The sequence below is a fragment of the Lytechinus variegatus genome, chromosome 1 (genome assembly GCF_018143015.1).
Source record: "Lytechinus variegatus isolate NC3 chromosome 1, Lvar_3.0, whole genome shotgun sequence".
In the NCBI taxonomy this organism is placed as follows: Eukaryota; Metazoa; Echinodermata; class Echinoidea; order Temnopleuroida; family Toxopneustidae; genus Lytechinus; species Lytechinus variegatus.
In genome coordinates, this window is record NC_054740.1 from 62,830,152 (window position 1) to 62,847,472 (window position 17,321).

General features: G+C 36.1%; 2 protein-coding genes across 2 annotated transcripts in view; both read right to left on the minus strand.

The window, feature by feature from the left end:
* Positions 1-298: 298 nt before the first annotated feature.
* LOC121431426 (sialin-like) lies at positions 299-12,816 on the minus strand. Its single transcript, XM_041628999.1, has 10 exons — positions 12,467-12,816; positions 9,859-10,061; positions 9,199-9,435; positions 7,588-7,675; positions 5,547-5,642; positions 4,310-4,431; positions 3,446-3,601; positions 2,480-2,612; positions 854-1,095; positions 299-460 (listed from the first exon to the last, which is right to left on the minus strand). The coding sequence occupies exons 1-10, from the start codon at positions 12,702-12,704 to the stop codon at positions 299-301; spliced, it is 1,677 nt and encodes a 558-aa protein (XP_041484933.1). The 5' UTR covers positions 12,705-12,816.
* A 1,768-nt stretch (positions 12,817-14,584) lies between these two features.
* The window catches only part of LOC121419251 (retinol dehydrogenase 10-B-like), a 38,976-nt gene continuing 36,239 nt past the window's right edge, over positions 14,585-17,321 (minus strand). The window contains exons 6-8 of the mRNA XM_041613636.1: positions 16,882-17,132; positions 16,044-16,169; positions 14,585-15,738 (exon numbers count right to left, since the gene is read on the minus strand). Coding sequence (XP_041469570.1) covers positions 15,615-15,738; positions 16,044-16,169; positions 16,882-17,132 — 501 coding nt within the window. The 3' untranslated portion in view covers positions 14,585-15,614. The remainder of the gene's footprint in view (positions 15,739-16,043; positions 16,170-16,881; positions 17,133-17,321) is intronic.

A 17,321-nucleotide genomic window follows, 5' to 3' on the forward strand; every position in this document is an offset into this window, starting at 1 on the left:
CTTCTTTGTAAAACGGAACATCCGACGATCTTCTCTACATCAAAGACGACATAGATGGATATGCATAGCTGAGACGGATCGGACACTCAATACTCTTTACAAATCAGTACCCATGACATGCATGATGATCTTCTTCAGGTAATGGATTCGAGACTGATTTGGTCGAATCTATCACTATTTCAAAACGAGGACCCGTGACTACTATCTCCTCCGTATCTATGACATTGATGAATTTCCATAGCTGAGAATGATAATGGTCGATCAGGAACCTGTTATTCAGTTCTCCGTATCGCAGGATTCAAATTTTATCATAATCGCTCTCATCGTGTTCATGTGTTTGAGTGTTTTTTGATGCCCAGGTTTGTTCCTCTCCGGATGCAAAGATGAGGTAAAAAATGGCTCCAAAAGTAGTGACTCCAAAGGAAATGTAGAATACATACTGCCATCCCTCTAAGTTTCTCTGCCAAAATGAAAACAGGGGAATAATAGTTTGATGATAAACGGAATTATCATACTCATTAAAGAGGGTTCAGTTAAAACATGAGACATTAAGTTCGTGATTTTTGTAGGTTTAAAATTCATGGTAATCATTTTGGAGAACCATGAAATATGAACTATAAAGTCCGTAAATAAGTTAACTTTTTGTATTTTATTATACATGTTTTACGTAATATATGTCGAATATTTCATTTTTCTTTTCCATGAGATGACAACAGGCCTATATGGGCAATCATGATATTCAAGTTTAAAAAAAAGTGATCGGTCCTAACAAAAAATTATATCGCATCGCAGCAATATTATAGATTTCGTCCCTTTTAGGATACCATAAAGCATTCCATTTGGAACAACCCACCTGGTCTTCTGTGAAAACTCCGACAAGATATGGACCAAGGATGCCCGAGATTGGTCCAGCACTCTGCACCAGGCCTCCGATGCTGCCCGAATAGGCGGGAGCGAGATCTAATGTATTCGGGAGGTATCCCGAGAACGCGACGCCAACTACTCCAAGTCCAAGAGAAATGAATGTAACAGAGAGGGCGCCATTGCAGCCTACAACAGCAACTAGAACCTGCGTGACCCCATATGCGAAAAGTCCTAAATGATCAAACACCATTAGGAAAAAAATATATATTTCTTAAGAATATTTTTTTTCGCAGAGTCAAATTTTAAAACGTTAAGTTTTACACAAAGGAAATGTTTACATATTTTTGAATTATGACCCTTGTTTACATCATCAAAGTGATGATTGTTTACGTTTAGTTCTGTGTAATTACAATACATTACTTGTGTTCCTTAATTGGTAGTATGTTTCTTGATTTTGTTGTAAGGTGGTGCTTTTTTATCTGAGTGCTAAGAAAGCACGAAATTGCTTTTAAGCAAGCAACCAGAGGACCGACGGCTTAAGGTCCCCTCCGAGTGACCTAGTAATGAAGACCGGGAATGAGGATTACCAAAGGACACTAGAGCACCAAGTTGGAAATCGAACCCAGGTCACCGAATCCAAAAAACCCGCTCCACCGACCTATTGCGCCTCCTAATTTGTTAACTATGTGAAAAAATAAAAGAATGGGAAAGATATATAGGAGCCATTGCCATGACGAGAACATGGAGAAGAAAAATGTATAGATAGGGATACTCAGACAAAATATGACAGGATTATTCCCTGAATGCTTTTCTATGGTACAAGCGTGAATAGCGTTTCTTAAAGGGATGGTCCAGGCTGAAAGTATTTATAGTGTAATAAATTGAGTAGAATTCACTAAGCAAAATGTCGAAAATTTCATCAAAATCGGATAACAAATAACAAAGTTATTGAATTTTAAATTTTAGCAATATTTTGTAAAAAAAAGTCGTCACGAATATTCATTACGTGGGCTGATGATGTCACATCCCCACTTGTTTTTTTGTATTTTATTATATGAAATTAGGTTTATTCAAGTTGGATTGACAACTGATTTAGTGCATTAGATATTTATTGCTGCAACTTATTTCATTATAAGGGAGACATATTATTCACACAAGTATGAAATAATGAAGAAAAAAAATACGATTTTATATAATGACGTAAGAAAACGGAAAGTGGAGATGTGACATCATCAGTCCACTAATGAAATATTCATGACGACTGTTTTCATAAAATATTGCTAAACTTTAAACTTCAATAACTTTATTATTTGTTATCCGATTTTGATGAAATTTTGGGCATTTTGCTCAGTGAATTCTACTCTATGTAATAAGATATAATATTTTCAGCCTGGACCATCCCTTTAAATACAAGTATTATTATTATTAATGCTTTTACATTTAATATTATATCTCAAACAATCAAAGTACTCATGAAAAAAGAGGGGTGGGGAGGCAGGGGACATGAAACCCCCAAGGTTTGCGGCCCTACTTTCCCTTTTTATGCCTATCATGCAAATTCCTGTCGCTCATAAAGTCGTGTGTAATTTTAGGAATGTCTTTATCAAGAACCTACCTGTTGTCACGAAGAGTTTTCTAATGCCTGTTCTTGACATGAATGCAGTGTTGATAAGATGATCAGACAGCATCCCCCCTATTACCATAGATGCCCATTGCACTGCGTACGGTACAGCCGATAATATACCAGCCTGGATTTAAGAAAAATATAAAGAACAATAGAACTTAAATGAATTTTTGAAAATGACAATATATGAATTAAAAAAAGATATAGCTTTGTGTAATGGTGAATCTCTGTCTGACGTATATAATGCGAAATCTTATCGCCATTTATCGTCACTTATATGCCATTTGTTCTCTATATTTGTATTTAGTTGCACGAATATTATTTTTCGAATTGAGGCTCGACTTCCTTCTCCCATCCACTTTTTCCATATTTTCCTCTTTTTTCTTCAAATACTCCCCCTCTTTCGCCTCGTGGAAAATAATAACAGGCGCCCTCCCTGTAGCACCGCCACGGACTTTATCATAAGCGCAAACTCACAGAGATGAAATTATACTTTATTTTAGAGTATGACACTAAATCCATTTCCCAAAACCTGATCAAGAAAATTAATAGATGTCTTTGCAGAACATACACTCTTAAAACAAATCAGTCAAACGGACTAGACCAGTTGTCAGCTGGGTGCAACTGATATGTCTTGTCACATTTCTGACATTGTCAGAAATAACTATGTTCTAGCAAAATACGACTAGAAAACAGTAAAATATGACTAGAATAACAGTTGCACCCATCTGACCCTATTAACTAGTCACTTTTGACGAGTAAATTGTTTTAGAGTGTAGGCCTAACATTTTTATCAAAAGAATCAAACTATAATATGGCAACATATATAAGTACAATCAATACAATTCAATATATTAAATGTACTTGAAAAAGCGCAGTATGTCTGATGCATCAAAACGTGGATTTAACGCAGTTTTGTTAATACATTTTTTTAATAACGATGGAAGGGAAGCTTACCATAGTTAAGTCATATCTGAGTACATCATTCATGTAGATTGGTAAATTCGTTAGGAGTGTGAAGTAGCCCCAGCACGCAGTCATGTGAGCGATCACCTGAGCCCAAACCGGCATGGATGTCAAAATCTTATTCCATGGAACTCTCACTTTAGCAGTCTACAAGCAGAAGAATGATCCCCAAATCAAAGTTTCATATATCAGCAAGTATGAAAAATTCATTATTACCACGTAATTAAAAGGATAGAAAGAAAACATTGAATAGAGTCCTGGGGAGCGTTACATCAACATTTTTAAGATCCGACATCGTTCCCTGATTTTGATTGGCTGAAAGCCACTCTTCCTATGGTAACTTTCGGATAAAACGGGACTTGTTGGATTGTTCAATGGGCTTCCCCGCTCTTACACAAATAATAAATGAATAAATAAATAGATTGATAAATAAATTGATAAATAAATAGATAGAAAGATAAATAAACAGATAAATAAATAAATTAATAAATAAAAGCACTTTCATGAAACGTCCCCCTGTTGTTGGAGTTCACTTTTTCAAACTATAATTCAGACCATCTTAGGAACTGGGTTTGTAATAAGAATGAATTTTTAACTTCCACCAATAATGAATATGTAGTTTTATATCGTAAGACCGCGAAGGATTGGGATAATGAATGTACCAACATGACAAATTAAACAGGATAAGTTGCCTGCATCCCCCAATTAATAGTCTTTACCCCTTCGTCTCTCTTTCTCTCTCTCTCTCTCTTTCCCATATTTTTGTTCATACATGCGTTATTCTCGATGGATTTTAGGTTGATACGGACCTATTCCATTAAATCAAGTCAATGAAAGAAGAATGTCACGACAAACCTTTTTTATTGATACCCCTGATTCGATATACTTTCGTTCAGCCAGAGAAATTCTTGGGTGCTCTGCAGGGGTATTGTATGCGAGAAATAACCAAGCTACAAACCAGACAAGTCCTATGCTTCCTAAAAGAGAATATATAGAAAGGGAGTAATATAGAAATAGTCTTCTTCCATGGCTTCGGCAAGCATTAAGGAATTAAATAACTACAATTGGTTGAGCAAAATGCCGTAGAAATAAAATCGTAGTCAAAAGTTTAAAAGGAGTGAAGCTCTCAATAATGAAATGTAAAGATGTGACATTAACCTGAACTACACACTCTTAAAACAAATCAGTTAAATTGACTAGATCAGAAGTCAGCTGGGTGCAACTGATATGTCTAGTCACATTTCTGACGTATATACTTGTCAGGAATAACTCTGTTCTAGTAAAATAAGACTAGAAAAATAGTCAAGTATGACTTAAAATAAGTTATACCCAGCTGACCCGACTAACTAGTCATTTTGACTGATTTGTTTTGATTGTGCAGTTAATTCAAAAAATTATTATTCAAGATTCGAATTTGTGATAATACAATACGAAGCAAAAAATCTTACGTGATTTCTGTTCTCTAACTAGTCTTGTGGTATTCTTTTGGGGAGGGGGTCAAGGAAGTATCTTATTTTTTTATCCAAGGAAGATTTAAACGATAGTTTTAATAGTTTTCACTTAAAGAAAGAGTAAAAACAAAGCGAAGAAGTAACCATTGAATCTTTTGATTAGAATAATATACAATCACTTATTTCATGTAAGGTCTTACTAGGTATATTGCTGTGAAAAAAATAAAACACAATTATTAACGAGGAGATTTGTTGCGATATAATGCGGCACATAACCAGAGCTGGTAGCTTCTGTATAACAAAACATTTCGCCTATCTTGATTTAAGGGCCCAATCCCAGTTATGATATACAACTGTACATGGGATTGTTTAAGACCATTCCCCCCCCCCCCCCCCTCACCTCCCCAGTTTCGATCGTCAAACCTCATCTCAGTCTTCTATAAGTTGTTGATATTCTCTTTCTTTTTACATCAGTTTTATTATTTTGATGTAAGATTTAATAATGCAGATAATGCCTTGGTCAAGGACCATGCCGGGAATCGAACCCCGAACATCCATGTTGTAGTCGGGCGCCTTGGCCTAGACCACTCGGCCACGGCACCATACAAGGCTCTAGTTTTGACAATGAAAGTACCCGTTACCGAATATATAAAATGGCAATGGCCATCCTCCCAAGACACCAGTGGATGCAGTCACTCCGGAAATTGCCTGACCGAGGATATTACCAAGACACGAACCTATGGAGAGAAACAAGAATCAAAACGTAGTAAGGGCATGGCGGTAGGTTCAGTTACACCAACGAAACCAACATCAGACCGATCAAAGCTATTACGTTATTTCCAATGACATATCATCGATTGGTTTGTAGACGGTTTCATTGGTGTGTGTGATTGTGGCATTATTGGGGGTAATAATGGAAAGACGACGATGGTATTGATGCCAAAAGCCAGTAAAGATTTTGATGAGAATGATGGAGATGATAATTATACAGAATAAAGATGATCAACACCGCGATAAACATGATAAAGTGGTGTTGATGTAATGATGAAAACGATGACTACGACAATGACGACGATGATGACGACCGTCGGTGGAAATGATGACAAAAATGAGGAGGAACGTGAAAGGAACTATGATGGCGACGACGATGATGATGATGATGCTAATTAAAATGACAATGATTGATGATGATTCTAATGATAGTGATGACCACGGTTACCATGGTGAGTGGACGCTGATGATCCTGGCCCATGATGTTGACTCTGCTAATGATTATGTTACCACTGCTGCTAGAACTGAGGATGATGATGATGATAATGATGATAATGATGATAATGATGATGATGATGATGATGATGATGATGATGATGATGATGATGATGATGATAATGATAATGATGGTGATGAAATGATGATGATGATGATAAAGATGATGATGATGATGATGATGATGGTGATGATGATGATGATGATGATAATGATGATAATGATTATGTTGATGTTGCCACTGCTTCTGCCACTACTGTTGCTGGTGATCATGGCCCCGGAAAGCGAGGTTGCTAGTGTGCTGGATCATCCCCAAGATTTTGCTGAGTAAGATATACACCAAAGCCGCAGCACCACTGACCCCTGAAAATCAGGTCGGTATGCTATGCTAGAAATTTGACAAAAATACCTTTATTTTAAGAGCATGAGCCCCCGCCCCCACCCTTCGGGTTTTTTCCCTTGTCATTATTATTTCCAAACCAGCCCCCACCCCTTTATTCGTCCCATGCCCCTGCTGCTGATATTGCCACTGTTTATATATGACTAGAGGGTGATGATGATGATGATGATGATAGGGATGACGGCGCTGATGATAATGGATAACGAAAGGTGGCTCAGTGGTAGAGCGTCCGCCTCATGAATGGGAGCTCGTGGGTTCGATCCTCGCTGAGTCATACATGCATAAAAAAAAGCGGGACCTTCTGTCTTCTTAACATGCTTAATAGGCGTTCAGCATTACGATTGGAGAAGGGTAATAAATAACATATAATTATGTTATGCAGGGCCCACTGGAAGAGCAGTTTCCTAACTGAAGTGGCTACCCTGGGTAAATAAAACGTTATTATTATTATTAATTATTAATGATAATGATGGGCGCGTCGTGGTCTAGTAGTTCTTACTCTCGCCTTTCAAACAGGGGGTCGTGGGTTCGAATCCTAGCCATTGCGTGTTTCCTTCAGCAAGAAATTTATCCACACTGTGCTGCACTCGACCCAGGTGAGGTAATGGGTAACGGCAGGGGAAGTAATTCCTCAAAAAGGCAGTGCGCTCCAGAATCGGTAGACTATTTTAGCCGGGGTAATAAAGGAGCGCCTTGAGCACCTAGCAAGGTAGTCTAGATTCTAGACGTCGGTGTACTTGTTATTTCTCTCCATTTGCTTCATTCTCCATCCCCTGCGCACCTTCCACATGGATAGCGCTATCGCCTCTTTCACGCCCTTCACCAACTAGGAAATCGTGCGGCTGTTTTCATTTCGGGCGTAGAGGTCGAAGATTGTGTTATTGATCAACAACGTAACTGAAAAGTAGAACAGTCCTGGCAAAGGACTACTAGCAAGATGGATACATGCGCTATACAAATCCTATATTATTATTATTATTATTATGAGGAGTAGGAATAGAGGGAAAGTCGCTCACCTGAGAAGGTAACAACGGCTAATCTACCTCGCTCTTCCTGGTGCACCCAATTACTGAACAGTGAAAACATGGCTGGAAATGTAAATCCCTGTTGTAATTGTAAATGTAATATCACATCGTTTTTATTCATTCAATCAAACTCAGATTGGAAAACAAAGCATGCATAAAAATGAAATTTCATCAAAATTGAATAGAAAATAAGAAGAGCTTTGAAAATTTTCACTTATTTTTACTCATACGCATCGTGTTCAGTAGGCATAATTATGTAAATAGTGGAAGCGAATGACGTCGGTGATTCACTTTATATTTTGTATTTCCTTAAATGAAATATGATGTCATCAATTATTTTAATTCCTCTTCATCAACATATATGTAAATTTATTTTTTTAATATAAAGGCTGTAATATTTCACATTACGTAGGGGAAGGCGGGGTAAGTTGAGCATAGGGGCAAGTTGAGCCACCAGCCCCAGGCCAATAATGAATGAGTCAGACATTGTGGTGGTGTCATGTATTGATGACCCATAGCATAACCCCTAACCCCACCACATTGTTTTCAACTTTGAAACAAAAAGTATTTTTTTAGAGGGAAAAATATGAATTTCAGCCAAAAAAGTAAAAAAGAGTGTGAAATAGATAAGTGCTTTATAAACACACATGTCTTTAAATATAATAAAGACATGATAACAACATTATTAGTCCAGGTATGGATCTTCATTCTTGTCATAGTCTTTTATATGATGGATGCATAATAAATGTGTGGATACAAAATTATCGCACTAAGTTCAGACTGGGGTAAGTTGAGCCAAACAGCATGGGGCAAGTTGAGCCATGGTAATTCCTATGGTAATGTATCTTAAAAAACAAACAAACCATAAAAATCGATTGAAATTCTGGCTGAAAGGAGCAAATTTACATGACTGTTCTCTTCCTTTTAAAGGATGTTAGTATTTATAGAGAATTAGCAAGTGAAAAGACTTTAAACAAAAAATTGACATGCTGGTTCTCCCCTCATACATTTTGTACATAGTTTTTGTGGCTCAACTTACCCCAGAAGGTGGCTCAAACTTACCCCATATATGGGGCAAGTTGAGCCATTTGACATCGTTTTTTTCAAAGGTCACGATGACTTTCAGTGTGGGGATAGAAAGTTGTATATAGGTGGAAAATATTTCAGAAGAATTAAATTTCAAGGCAAGGTACTTATTTCGACAAGATTATTAATCATATCAATTCTATCATGCAAAAAGCAAAAACTGTCACAACTTACCCCGCCTTCCCCTATATTCAAATAATACAAAATTAATAGGCCTAGTGAGTGTGGCATTATAGGATCAATCATTCCTGTGCATTTTTCCTGAAATACAATAAATAATCCAACGAAAGATTCACTTGTTCTCACAGAAGATTGAAAAGAAATTCAAAATAATTAACAATGAGATCGTTCTTTCTTTCAATATATTTAGTACTTGATATTCAAGTTTCAATATCTAATGCCGTAAAAAAATAGGGCCTACATATAAACCAAATATGAACAGTTTATGGAATGTGATAGGAATCGTTTCGCTTTCGTTGATGTCAATTTAAAAAAAAATATACAGAATAGTCTCACCTCTCCCAGGCCCGAAATAACTCTCGTCGCAAACACGACGCCAGGTCCTGCGTAGGAAGCGACGGGGAAGACCAAAGAACAGAGACTCGTACACAGCACGCCCAATGCGAAAATAAATTTCCCGCCAAATTTGTCTGCGAGCCATCCGCCAAGCAACTGAGTGAACATATAGCCATAGAAGAATCCGGCCAGGATAAACTCTTGCGTTTCGCTGTCCCAGTCGAACTCACCAATATCCTTTTTAAAAAACGATAAGTTTAATTTCGTATTTTATTTATAAAAAACATGCCATATTATTCTGAACAAACAAATAAATTGCATTGGATTTGTTGAATTGCTCTTACACACGATGATTCTTGAAGTATGGCAAGACATTAATTATAGTAAGATATTATTTAATTGTATGTGGCAGAGATTGCGATTGATTTGATTTCCGCATTTACATCAGAAATTATTACACAACACAACTTATCTAACAACTCAAAACATACTACAATAATCAATGAAAATATATGTCAACAAAGTGTATTGTTCAATAAACAGCATGATAATGTAAAGGAATGCAATTAAATCAACATAATTGCAGAATTACAGGATTCAATAGATTATGACAGGTCTTCATATTGCATCGATTTCCTACGGGAACAGAAACAGACTTACCTCATCTTGCCTAGTGCTATTAATACCTCCTCGATCTGAACAGTATTCACCGCTCGTATTGTCATCTAAGGCACGAGGCGTGGACGAGTTCACCATGGCCGCCACCCCAATGCTTACCGTAACACGCAAGCAATATACCAGAACAAACCCAATGTATCCCATGGTACAGATAACATAGCGAGTAGGAAAGCAGTCCGTTATTTCTATGGACAATAAACAAAAAAAACCGATACAAAGGTAATATTAATAAGAATATTAGTATAAGATTTCAAGGCGAAAATCGTAAGTATTATCGTAAAGTTAATGGGGGGCATTTTCATTCCTGTTTTTTTTACCCTGCTCCGAAATTTATTGGATATCCATTAATTCATTTTGAAAATTTGTTTAATGCATGACAATTGACAATTTTACGAGACTGGCGCTTTATAAATGTTTATATTGTTGTTATTGCTATTATTATTATTATTATTATTGTTATCATTATCATTATTGTTGTTGTTATTATCATTATCATTGATATTATTACCATTATTATTATTTGTTATTATTATTATTATCATTATTATTACTGTTATCATCATTATTATTATCATTATTATTTTTGTAGTTATTATTGAGATAATTCGTACTTCTTTGATACTTCCATTAATACTTTGAAACCATTGCTTCTTCTGTGACTTCTCTCTCCAATATAATCAGATAATATATTTATCATCTCACTTGTCATTCAAAGCAATAAAAATTGTTGTAAATCTGTTGAAATCAGTGGCGTAAATGAGCAAAAAAAATGAGGGGAGCTAGATAAAAAAAAATGGCTTATCGCGTAAATTCATAAAATGTAGCGAGCGAGCAAAAATATTGAACATTTTTATTGCAAACAACCCAATCTCGCAATATTGACAAAACATATATTCAGAAAATAATTTAATATTTCATCCTGCTCTCTTTTACTTTGTTTATCGTAAATAATTGGGGAAGGCATTACTAGGATGCACTAGGATGCACTTTCAGACCCTTAACTGTGTTTGCACAGCAGAAGGGGATAACAACATCGTTCACATTTCGTGATAACAAGTTGTTGAAAACAAGTGATCGATTTGATAAACTTTGGGGCTGGTATTAAAGAAAACATCAAAGTTATTATAAATGTATAGGCCTACTATATTGGACTTTGTGACCGAACTGTCTAAACTGACTTACTGTAAATGTCTATCTTTCTGTCCCGTTTTGACACGCCTTATCAATTCCGGTGTAAGTTTTGAGCATTGAATTTATCGAATCACGTGGACATAATCATTTTGTCCGGCCAAAGAAATTCTCATTCAAAACTTATTTTTCATACAATTGGCATGAATAATCCAGCGAAGTCTAATGTGATACTCAGTAATTCCTTTACCAATATTTCTGGTCAGACACGATGTATTTCTTTTTTTCTTTATTTCATTTGATTTTAGTCAGTAAAGTTGAGATAATGATACATTTACGAATTTTGGTTACTAGTAACACATTTTACCTGAATTCACGTCAGTATTTGAGCAATTTGGGGTCAAACATGCACTTACATGGAATGTTAGTTAATATGCAGTTTCGTAGTTTACACAGGCGTCACTAATTTTGGTCTCCCCAAAAGTTGCGCGTGACTTGCAAGTAAAAAATCTTGAAAAATATCGGGGGGGGGGGCAGGTTCCGCTTCCCCCGGGCCTTTGAGGTTTAAAATGGAATTTACGCTCAGCTACGCTCGGATGATTCAAGAACCGAATTAACGTGTTTTCAAATTCAACTCACTAAATGACGAATAACAATAGGAAGTCATTTTTCTTGAAAATTAGTGAGCCAGAAGAGCCGCATTGTCCTATGGTTTCACACTCTTAAAACAAATCAGTCAAATTGACTAGACCAGTAGTCAGCTGGGAGCAACTGATATAGCAATCACTGATATTCACATTTCTGACATATATTCTATTCAGAAATAACTCTGTTCTAGTAAAATATGACAAGAAAATAGTCAAATATGACTAGAATAACAATTGCTCCTACCTGACTCTATTAACTAGTCATTTTTGACTGATATTTGTTTTTAGAGTGCAGAGCTGATGAAACATTGCAGATTGATCGTCTGTCCAGAACAAAGGAATAAACTATTTTTAAATATTTTTTTTACTGAACAGTTTTCGACATAGGCTTCATTGCTGTTCTGTGTTAAGACGGACATTTAACAATACATTTACTTTGGCGCCTATCCTCCGTACGTCGACGAGCAAAAAACTCCATCGTGGCGAAATTTTTGCTCATCGTCGAACATGGCTTGAAATGAAGAGCGGGGTGGTGGGCGTATGACAGGCTCTCTAGTTTGTATACTAAAATGGTGATTCATTTAAATAGCAACTTATATGTATATAAAACATTCATTCCTATTTATATTTCTAATAAAAGAATAAAAACAATCAATATCAAGAGTTCTATTTCTTGATATCGGCCCTAACTTTGATCAATGCCTGCTTATTCCATTGAGCTGGTATGTAAAGGCATATAGGGAGGTAAACTCGTCTCCATGGTATACATTGTAATCCCCTCAATGAATTAAAAAATGTATTATTTTCATTCTTACCAGCCTTTAGATTAGACTCAATAAGAGGTTTTGTCTCATCTCTGTCTTCATCATGTTTATCATCATCATCGTTGGTTGTCTCTCGTCTCGGAGATTGTCCGTTTTGATATCCTTGGTAGCTTTGTGAAGTTATTTTAACGTTGCTATTTCCAGGATCACTTCCATGTGAGCTCGTGTAAGACACTTCAGTGGATTTTACCAAGTCTGTCCTTTCATCTGGGAATTTATTAGAAAGCATGATTTAATCGGTTCTATCAGTGATGGTTCGATCAGCTTAAGATCAAATCAGCTGGCTGTATTAACAGGTTGTCGGTTGCTCACTGTCCCACTTCTTATTTTGAATTTCCTGTCTATCAGTCTCTTTAATGACCCAACCTCTGAACAAGTGAAATAGTTTGGAAAATTAAAAATGCTGGCCGAGTTAAAGGATAAATAAATATGATCTTTGCCCCCAGAAAAAAAAGAACCTTGGAACCATGTACTGGTCATAAAGGTGAGACTAGATCTGTAGACCTCATTTCCAAAAGGCTCTAAATCCACTTTTGATATTTTGAAGAAAAAGAAAATCAATGCATATGCATGGCCTACCAAAAACGGGGGCTCAATGGTAGGGGGCCAGAGCAAAAGGACCTGACACCCCCCCGGGACATATTTCACTTTACAACTATTTAAATTGTAGTTTGGTTTTGACTGGAGTATTTTGCATGATGGTTTTATTATATCGTATCCGATATTTACATACCTATGTAAATACATGCACGTCCCATTAAACTTCTCTGCACATTAAATAAAAACAAATTATCGTGATAAGGCATTTTTTTTAAATTTGTTTTATGTAGGCTTTGCTGGTGTAGATAAGGAATATTAAAAATCACTACCTCATTTTCATGCGAATTGTAAGTTTATACCTTATGAATCAGCCGGGTTTTTTAATCGTCCGTAATCTTATACTTAGTGTTATTGACCTAGATACTTAAACCTGTATACGTATGTAACGTGACTGGACACTTGAACGAGCAGTCCACTGTTCTTGTGGACTTTGAGCATCGGGTGAAGATGGGGAGTGGGCACCCACATCCCCCCCCCTTAATAAAAGAAAGAAAATCGACCTAGAAAAAATAAGAAAAAAAACATGAAATGAATCGGGTTTAATATATTGAGGACTTACTAGGTATTATTTCCAGTCTGTCACATTTATCAATATTTGAATGAATACGTATTTTTGCTCGATCGCTTTTTCCACTCAGGTCTACGTGTTCATTCCCCTCGTACGCCATGTTAGGTCCCTCAAATTCTTGTTTCATTATGCCACTGTCATTATATTGGCGGGCACTTGACTTATTTTTGATCAAAATCCTTATTATTGTCGTCATTATTATGTTTCTGATCCTTGTTGCGGCTATCGGAATTATCTTCATCGACATCTCTCGTTTTCTTTCACTCGTAAGAACATTGAAAGTAGTATCAAATTCAACATTCCCACCACCACCATCATCTCCCCATCATCAACATAATCATAATTGTCATCATCATCATCATCATCAATATCATCATTGTCATCATCACCGTCGTCGTCATCAATATTATCATTGTCATCATCACCATCATCAATATCATTATCGTCATCACCATCATCAATATCATTATCGTCATCACCATCATCATCACCATCATCAATATCATTATTGTCATCATCACCATCATCAATATCATTATTGTCATCACCATCATCATCATCAATATCATTATTGTCATCATCACATCATCTTCTTCATCATCATCACATCATCATCATCGCCATCATCAATATCATCATCACCATCATCATCATCATCAACACCATCATCACCATCATCATTATCATCATTATTGTCATCATCACCATCATTAATATCATTACTGTCATCATCATCATCACCATCATTAATATCATTATTGTCATCACCATGATCATCATCATTATCATCAATATCATCATCATCATCAACATCATCATCATCATGATCGTCGTCGTTATCGCAATCGTCTTTGTTGTTATGAGACGTGAAATGACAACAAGACAAGACAATTTGAGATATAGTACTATTTGTTGAAATTCGTACACAGCAAATAGAGAATCATTTGCTATACAATGGCACATTTCTGAAATAAATTGATTGAAAATGAGTCATGGGAACTAGCAGCATACATAATATAATGCAGCAATATTTAAGTACATTTACTAATTGAATTCCATATCTACAAATAATTCACCAGTCATGTGAGTGCAAACTACGCACAATTAAGAAAAAGGGCTATATACATTAATTAAATACAATAATTTAAGATTTAAAAATATGCACACAATATTCGACTGTGTCATTTACATATTCCCACAATCACTGACATGAAGAAGACAGATATATTTGCAACAAACAGCGTCTTAAAATTAAGGGCAGTGAACGAGTTTGTTGACACGTCACTTTGCTGGAAACATCAGTGCGTACACGTGAAAATGCTTAGTCAGTATAATCGGAACCTCCACTATCAATCTTGTTCAAATATTCAAAACGTGTGATTTTTATCGCTCAGCATTAAAAGAAAATTTACTATGAAAATACAACTGGTGCTTCACCTTTGATAAACAAATGTTATTTCTGTTTAAATTGGACTACAAATATATTATACCTAGGTCACATGTATTCTTCAGCGGCCTTACGGCGAGTCGAAAACAGTCGTTTTAATTATTTTTATTTTATGGTACAAACAAAAATGTTAAAACGGCTGTTTTCGAATCGCTGTATACGGCCGCCGTAGAGTAAATGTAACCGAGGTATGATAGATGCAATACAATTTTGAGATCTGGTGTAAACCTGGATTAACAATGGATAGCAAATGGTTAAATGGTAACACACATCCTTAACAGTATAAGTAAATTTCATCATCTGCTAATTTAACACTTATGCACAAGTTACTCTCTGAGAATATCGCCATTACAGCATGGAGGATTCGAAAAACCAAGGCCTGAGTTAAATTGAATTTCGAAATACGATGAGTTTAATACTCCCTCTCGAACATCGGCGATTACATTTTAAAAAATCAATACGACTTTTATCTGCTTGATTCGTCGAGTCATAATTATGTGACATGTGTGACGAGAGAAGAAGAATCACTCAATCTTTGTCACTGCTTGCTCATCGACAGTCTGCCCTCTACGTCCAACAAAGGTTTTCATTGCCTTCTCGTTTCCAGCGAAGTCTTCAAGGAGAAGTATGGCCTTCAGAGGTAGTATTCTGTGTACAGAAGGAAATGACGAATAAATGAAACGAAAAATCATTAGGAAGTACTGAATCACTCATCTGACAAATTTAATGTATAAAAATCATGACAATGACATACACTTATTTGTCCCAACTATGTGGCACATTCAGAATATTTATGCTTCTTTAATTTTTCTATATTTAATCATATCAACATTTTTCTGGGGTGAACTTGACCTTTAATGACACATTACGAATCGCCAATGGCGAATGATGGCGCTATCCATCGTGAGCAGTGATTTCAGTGGGTAAAATCAAACGTTCTAAAATGAGCTTACTTTGAGATAATGACAACAATATTGAAGATGAAAGGTGTCCTGACCACGTCTGTGTTAGTTTGTACAGCTTCTACAACCTTGTCAGCTACGTACTCGGGTTTAAGGGTAGGGAACAACAACTCTGCTCTGTAATCAAAACACAATAGAATCAGCATCATAGTAGTGTCATTGCGTTTTCAAAATATTGGACGCAAACCAGTAATGACTGTTGAGGAGTGATGGTATGCCAACAAAAGCCATGTAATTTTCATCTTATCTATTTAGTTATCTATCTTAGTTATATCATCAAAACCGGTCTATTTTATATTCCGCTGACACTTTGAATGTTTTTGTGGGGTCTATACCCACTCTATATGCAAAGGACTCAGGTCCCTAAACATGCCAAAGATGAGATGAGATGATCAAGTTCTGATGAAATAAGATTTCAATCAATTAAGAGTGAATTTTTACTGTTTTTTGTGAAAGGTCATTTTTTACACTGTCACTCAAAAAAAGGCAAAAATCATTCGTGAAAGAATGAAATCTCATTCCACCAGGACTGGTCCATCATCTTACTAGGCTGAGAGTAGTGAGATTAGATCGATTAGCTCCTTTTGCATTTGGAGAGTAAGAGATCTTAAAACAATCAGAAAGTGTTATAGAATCTAGAGATAAACAATTCAGACTCTGGAAAAAATTGTTTAATTATTATTATTTCATATCTAAACACTAATTTGAGATTCATTTTAAACGCAAATAATCTGGTTTCATTTTTAAATAATCTATATTGAGTGTTTTCTTTCATTTCCCATTTGCAAAGTAATAAAACACATAGATATTGAGCTGTGTTCCCACTCACGACTTTTTGATCCTCGCTCCGTCAAACATTCCGGTGTCGATCTTGTAAGGATTGACCAGTGTAAAATGGATCCCATCTTTCCGCTGAGCCCGGACCTCGCGTAGCAAACTTTCGTGGAGTGCGACAGCAGCGAATTTACTCATACAGTAATCGCTCAATCCTGGTACTACAAGCTCACCCATGATACTAGCTATAGTGACGATATGACCGTGATTTCTCTCCAACATGTGAGGAAGGAACGCCTTCAGGGTCTTAAGTCAGAATAAAGATAGAGAGATAAAAAGTAATGTTAGCAATAAATAGCAAGAGGAAGAAGACTCAGCTGAGACAGTCACGGTGAAAGTTCAGTGTGCCAATGTTATTACAGATTAAAACAGGAGGGTATGTGAAGTTTGGAATAATGAGGGGGGTAGGAGAGGGAAGTGGTATAAGAAAGAAGA